This window comes from Benincasa hispida, chromosome 3, assembly GCF_009727055.1.
Source record: "Benincasa hispida cultivar B227 chromosome 3, ASM972705v1, whole genome shotgun sequence".
In the NCBI taxonomy this organism is placed as follows: domain Eukaryota; kingdom Viridiplantae; phylum Streptophyta; class Magnoliopsida; order Cucurbitales; family Cucurbitaceae; genus Benincasa; species Benincasa hispida.
The window spans coordinates 48,594,474-48,602,322 of NC_052351.1; the positions used below are offsets into that span (position 1 = coordinate 48,594,474).

The 7,849-nt window shown below is 28.4% G+C and overlaps 1 protein-coding gene across 1 annotated transcript; it reads right to left on the reverse strand.

The window, feature by feature from the left end:
* Positions 1–672: 672 nt before the first annotated feature.
* LOC120072944 lies at positions 673–4,327 on the reverse strand (the record flags this gene model as incomplete). Its single annotated transcript, XM_039025479.1, has 3 exons — positions 673–1,133; positions 2,217–2,571; positions 3,867–4,327. Coding segments are annotated over 3 exons (1,053 nt in total), but the record flags the coding sequence as incomplete, so codon positions are not given.
* Positions 4,328–7,849: the final 3,522 nt, after the last annotated feature.

Genomic DNA, 7,849 nt, shown 5'->3' on the forward strand with positions numbered 1-7,849 from the left:
TTTTTTTTCTTTTTTTTTTTAACAAAATGGAGTGGGAAGAATCAATTGAGCCATGCTCATTTTGGATTCTTGCTTCCTTGATTAACTAACAAATTTATTCCCTTTCTAATTACAAAATTACTGGGAATTTCTAATACATTAATGGTAAAATTTTAAAAGATTAAGAACTATATTAAGAAATACCTAAGAGATTTTAGGATATTTGAGTATATCTAGTCCTTTGGCTTTTCTATTGTTCCATTTTTTCTTTACTTTACTAAAATCATTATTTTCTAGACTCAAAATATTATTTAAATAGATTTAATTTGATGAGAATTTTAATTTTCAACAAATTCATCCATAATTTTTTACCCTATAATTATAGTGCTATTTGATCAAAACATGAAATATTATTTTAAAACAATAAATTTATTGTCTTAAAAAACACGGGTAGAAACCTAATGTTCGTTGAATCACTAATATAATTGCCCTAACAAAAATTTCAATACACAAATTCAAGTTCACTTTTTTTTTTTTTCATGAACTAAGTTTCTTCGAAAATCTTTGAAATATACACCATTGTTTTATGTATATATATAATATTAAAAAAAAAGTCAAATAATTTACAAAGAAACTTCGACATTAATACACTCGAAACTTTCTTCTCTTTCTCACTCTAGATACAAATTTTCATTCCCAAATATATTCCACACTTGTATTATAATGTATGATTTAATAAACACAAATAATGTGTAGAAATATTTTCAAATACAAACCCTTGAACCTCTTTCAAACCCAAATGCCACACCACAATCTCTATACAAAACCAATAAAACCTTTGCATAGAAATATATATATCAATCACAAAGAGAGGGAAGGGGAGAAAAAAAGAGGATTTTTGTGTGTTTTTAAATTGGTTATTTGCCTTTAAAGAATGAAGAAATGTGAGTGTAAAGAAAGTAAAGGGAAAGAAAAAGAAAGGCAATGAAGATTTGATCAGAAATGGAGATGATTTTAGAATGGGAATTATGATTTTTCAATAAATTTGGGTTTGAAATTTTGAGCTCAATGGAGAAAGAGGCTTTGCTTCCAAGCAAATCTGTCAAAAATATCATCTCACTTCTTGCACTCTTCAATTTTCCCAAGCTCAATTCCTATCAAAATCATATCACAATATATTTATTATCAATAATGATATCGCTTTCCCATTTTCTTCTATAATGTATGTGAAATTCAAATTGAGTTATCAACTTATTGGAATCGCTAGAAATGATTTTCGAAAGGTAATTTTGAAATGGTTTAAATTACTTTTTCATTTTTTGAAAAGTCATCTAGAAATAGAAACATATTTTAATGTCTCCAAATTATTTTAACCATTTCAAAATAATTCTTAGATATTTTTTAAATATTACCAAGTATTTATAAAAGTCACCCCGTTTCCAAATATATTTTAAATGTCTGAGGATAAAATGGAAAATGAAAATTGTATAATCTAGATATATGAAAGAATTAGGGAAGGGAATTCCAAAAGAAAATGTTTTTAAAAAGAATTTGAAAGTTGCATTAAGATGGATGAAGACCATGGTAAGTGCAATATTAAAAAGAAAAAAAAAAAAAGGAAAAAAACTAAGGCTCGATTTAACAATCATGTAGGCCTGTTTTACAATTATTTTTTTTTTATTTTTGTTTTTGAAAATTAAGTTTATAAATACTACTTCCACTTCCAAATTTCTTCATTTATTATCTTTTTCTTACCAATGGTTTAAAAAATTAAACCAAATTTTGAAAACTAAAAAAAATAACTTTTAAAAACTTGTTTTTATTTTTGAAATTTGACGAAGAATTCTACCATTATACTTAAAAAAGATGCAAGACGTTGTAAAATATGTGAAAAAAGTAAACTTGATTTTAAAAAAACTACAAACAAAAAAACGAAATGATTACTAAACGGGTCTTAATTTTTACATTTTTGTTAATTTATAATTATGTTTGATTCCTTTACTTTTTTTCAAACTATTATAATGATCGTCTTTTTTTTTTCTAAGAAAACTTTGAATTTTCAGTCCAATTCTAAAAGACGAGTTTCTAAAAACTAATTTTAAAAATTTTAAAAAAAAATTGAAAACAAAAAAGTAAATAGCTATGCAACAGAGCACATATGATTTCAACGGAAGATCTACTAAAGTCAATGTTAAAAACAATATGATTACATAAGGGAGGAATATGGATAAAGTTACCTGGAGTTGTTTACCAATGGTAACAACAATGGTATCAGCAGCAGCATCAAAGCAAAAAGAGGGTTGTTCTTGTTGATGGGAATTTACATAGAATTGGCAATGTTCTCCTGGAATGTGAAGCCTCATCATCTCATTCCCATCATTTTCTCTCTCTTCTTTATCATTCTTTGCAATATTATTATTATTATTATTTTCCCTCTCCAATATGTTTTGATTATTATTGTATCTGTAAATACTAAAAATGGCCTCTTTTTTATCTCTTTTCTTCACATTCTCTCCCATGCATTTCCATAAAATTTCACTTAATTTCTCAGCAATGCCTTCTAGCTTGCTTCTTATTCTCTCCATCTTTCCACTGCAAATCGAACCAAACCCGATTAAAATATAGTGAAATAGTCATTAGGAACGGTTGTAAATATAACATTCAGATGATATATAATATAATATTAGTAGAATTTAGATTCAACTTTTTAAGTCTATCCGTGATAGACTATATTTGCAATTACAATTATTTTAAAATGTTATGTTATGCATTTAATTATTAACTCCAAACGTATGTCCCATTCTAATTACTCTTTTTATTATATATTGGATTAGTAGGAATATAGTTTCAATTGAGTTTGAAATTACATATTTTGTTACTTTAGAATAGAAATTATGGGAATTTGAGTCAATAAAATCCAATCTTTTTATTCTAATTAAAAATTTACAAAAGACAAAAAAAAATGTAATGAGTGAGAAGTAAATGATATGGAAACATGAAAAAAAAAAAAAAAAAAAGTAAAGACTAGATTACCTAAAATTGCTTGAGGTTTTTCAAAATTTGTTGCCTAAATTTAGATTAAGAAAAATCATTTACGCTAAAGTAATTATAAGTATGAAACTTATTCTAATAAAAAGATTATAAGTATTACACTTGTATACTACGTACAATGTACTAATTACTAAATATATATTTTAGTTTGTTTAGTCAAATTAATATCAAGGAATAAGTTCTTCTAAAAAAAAAATGGAAAAGAAAATGGAAAACAGTTAAGGCATGATTTTTAATTTTTGTTTTTTAAAATTAAGTAGCTATTAAAAACTTGTTTTTGGAATTTGGAATTTGACTAAAAATTTAACAATTATACTTGATATAAATTATGATAGGAAATGTGGAGAAAATAGACTTAATTTTAAAAAACAAGAAATGAAAAATGAAATAGTTACCAAACAATAACTAAAATTTTGAGTTTTCTTCTTTTCTTTCCCGTATCTAATTATTTATACCAATTTTTTTTCAGATAGTGTAGGACTAAATCAAAAAGGGGGAAAAATACTCAAATAATATTAATAAATTTTAAAAGAAAAACCCTCAACCAAAACTATTAAAATATATATTCTAGCCAATAAAGTACATTTTGTGACATAAACAATAAACATATCTGTTATTTTGGACATGAAACGATTAAAGAAAAAATTATTCTCAAAAAATAAAAAATCAAATTATCACTTTTTTAAAATTATATATACAGCTTGTTAATAAAGAAATTCTCTTTAAAAACATTTCCGTAAAAAGTGGGCCTTACTCGGGCCACTTACAGCTAAGCCCAGCCCATTTTCAAACATATCGGAAACAATCAAAGTCATCGGGTGGTATCGGATTTTTACCTGATTTGCCGGTTCGTTTCGGCCGGTACAATTGTATTTTCCGACGCCTTGCTGTCATTCCGGCGCCGTAACTGCAAAATCGCCTCCCGATTTCCGTCGTTTTCAAACCAGCCCCGATCATCAACTCCCTTATTACAATCTTCCAATACGGATTTAGCTTCATTCACCACCGACAAAATCTCCTCGCCGGATATCCCGTGGTTAACGATCCGAAACGCCCCGAATTCATTTACCGACCGAAGCATCCGCGCCGCCGCCTCGCCGCCGCCAGGAGAAACGAGCGATCGGAAATCGACAACGGCGGGTGTTGGATTGACGCCGGAAAGGAAGCGAGATTCCGGCAAAGAGAGCTGCGGCAGATGAATCGACTTCTCTAGGAAAGTTTTGAAGGTTTCGTTGGCCGCCGAACGCGATCCGGTGCCGGTTGGGATTGGGGAAGGCGGTGGAGCTGGGATTATTATATTATTAGTTTTCAGAGTTTTGGAGAATAGTTACATTTGATACTTAAATTTCTTTTAAATGTATATTTTTAGTTTTTGAATTTTTTAAAAAATATATTTTTTTATACCTGTTTTTTAAAAGTATATTTTTAATCTCGAACTTGTAGGAATAAATTTAAAGGTATAATAAGTAATATCTTTATTATTTTAAATAATTATATGACATGTTAAATTAGAAAATTGATGTCAAAAAATTATCCTAATTACATTGCCTCTCCTAAATATATGATATAAACTTTTAAAATTTTTTCATTTTACTCCTTATTCACAATTTTTATTAAGATATGTCAATCAATTCATCACCAACCTTGAGTATAATTCAAGTAGTTAAGGTATTACTTACTTGATCAAAATGTTTGATTTAATTTTTCAAATATTTAAATTTAAAAATAATTCATTTTGAAAAAAAAAATTGAAGTGTTTGATAAGAATTCAAAATAGTTTTTTTGAAACTCCACATTCAAAGTGTATTTACATAGATTTTTTTTAATCAAAAGAGTTTAAATAAAAATAAATTTTTTGAAAAATATTTTTTTCTCTAGAAAATCCAATTAGGCACTGAATTCAAAAGAAAACCAAAAACATCAATACACAAAATATGAACAATCAATCAGTAAAATTCAATATTATTTCTTCCAAATGATGTGTATGGGTACAAAAAGATATATTAATTTATTATCAAAAAGAATTTATTTTAAGTGGTATAATGTAAGTTCTATCAATTTTAAAGTTCAAATATTCGAGTCTCCTATTCATATTGAACATTCCAAATATATACATATATATCTATACCTTGACACAGATGAAAAGTTCAAAATTGTTATTAAATTCAACTCTCTAAAATTCCAAAGACTACGAATCTATTTGGATTGAAGAATTTTAAATTTTCACTATACTTTAAGAATCAAGCTTCTAAAGGTCATTTGGATTGTTTAATGGGTGATTTTGTTAATTAATATTGGTTTTTAAAGTACATAAGAAAATTTGAGGCCAAGATTGACTTATGATGAGCTGTTTCTGGATGGCAATCCAATTCAGATTCAGCAAAAGTAGAGTTGGATTTGGATTTAAAATCTTCTGATTTTGGAACCTCACGTTTCTATTACTTTTTTTTTCCCTTCACAAATTCAATTCAAACTTGTTGTTAATGTGTCCCTTTTACAAGATTACAATGTTTTATTTTAGTTTTGCTTCTTCAAAAAGTTGCAAAATTGGAGTTTTACTTGAGAAAATGCATTACAAAAGTGGTTTAAGATATGAGTTTTAAGCTCTCATAAGTCATAAATGACATTTATACTCAACGGAATATATTATCGATCAAATGATCAAATATTTGAACCCTCACTATTACATGTTGTACTTTCAACTTTTTTTTTTTTTTTCATTATGCATAAGTACTTGTAGATTTTTTCTACATAATAATGCATAAGTACTTTATCTTCACACTTGAAAAGATAAGCTGAGGGCAATGATCAAGGATCATGTCGGGAGGAGAACACGTGACGGTTGAAAAAATGAGAAGATGACTCGTCACTCGAAATACGGATGTTAAACGGAAAGCACTATCAAGCAATGTAACAACAAAAAATACCAACAACAAGAAAACAAGTAAAGACACAAATTGGTAACCCTATGGCAGTGTGCCTAGGAAAGATAATTCACTAATATTAAAGAGTCAAGTAATTACAACATAGTACTTATCTGTGATTCGACAACTACAATAGTGACTCACGTAGGTCCCAACTCATTAATCACCTATGCTCCCTCTAGATGTGAGACTCTCTCTCAATTGTACTTAAGCTCCCCTAAGTGGGATAATATTAGTGTTGAATGCTTCGGTTTTTTATAATGTGTGAGAATCACCTCCACTTGATTATCTTCCCTGTAACTCTGAGAACTCTCTTCACATGAGAACATAGGTCTCCTTAAGTCATGAGAACTCCCTTCTCAATAAGTAACACCTTAGACTCTCCCTCATGCTTGAGAAAGCCTTTTTGATTAATGAAGTCTTAGGCTCCCCCTAAGACCTAGAATTCCTTCTGTTCAACTGCGCCTTAGGCTTCCCTAAGACAAAATAATCTTCACATTCTTGAACGATTCAAACAATGACGTTGCACAACAGAAAATAGTGAGCAAAGACCAAAGACACTTTGTTGAACAAAACGGCCATCAAGAACAAATACACACCTCACAATAAAAAAAAATGCAGTCACCCTAAATGAGTAGGTCTCCTAAACGGTCTATAGTAGATAGATAAGGCTACATACCTTATCCTAGTGACACTACGAATATGAATCACTTTGTAGTTGTTACAATTATTGTAATGCTATAAATGATCTGATCTTGATCATTCATGTGGAGACATGTGAGTGGAGGTATCTATACAAAGTGTTTGTATAAGACCGGACCACGAAATGAATAGTCTTTCTTTATAACGTCGTTACTAGAATAGAAGTACATTTCACAAAGATGACCATAGGTGACTTGACCTTAATCCTGAGTGAGTTGTGAGCTCCTGCTTATGAGGGTGGTCCTTTGATTTGTATGGGTAAGAATGGCTAGATTCGCCAACTCAATAAGCCTACCATTTTTTGTATTCGTCTAATTAGGTAGCTGGGAACATAGCTACACAAGAAGGAATTCTCTCATTCCCTATTGTTAGGGTAAGTAGATAATTCTCCCTTAAGGGCTAATTTCGGAGCTTGAACAATATGATGCCACACCCTCTCCTGGCTCAAGAGGGGTTCGGTTATAGTTGGACTATAACTAATTATTTATGAGAGGGATTAGTGGTACTTAAGGAGTTAGATTAACTACAGGGGCAAAATAATAATTTTGACCTAGTTGTAGTTACAAGCAATTTGTGAGGGGTCAATGCGCTGTTGATTGGTTATATCCAATAGACACAAAAATATATCTATAGTGTAAAAGTACAGTTGTCGGTCTTTAGTAGAGTGGCCGACATTAATAAAGATTGATTAATTTAATTAAAGAGTTTAATTAATTAATCAAGTATCATTGGAGGTTCAATTTATAGGTTGATAAGAACTCATTGTTAGTTAATAAGGATTTATGAGAATTGAATTGATTTTGGTTTAATTTGAATTGTTCAAATTAATTAAGGAAATTAATTGTATAAGATATAAGTAATATAAGTAATATAAGTAATATAATACATTATAATATAAAGTTTTAATGAGAGAAATAAATATTTGAATATGATTCAAATATTAATTATATGAATGTGATGTATATAAAAACTATAGCTTAAAATTAATATGAATATGATTCATATTAATACTATAGGTTATATGAAAGAGTAATAAACTATATGTTATATGTTATATGTGATATAACATATAGTTGAATATTTATATATATTTATATATTAAGTTAGTTATTTTATATATATATTACTAAAATTCAAAATTGTTAATTTTTAATTTTTTAAATTAAACTAAAAAGGGGAAGGAGTTATTTTTA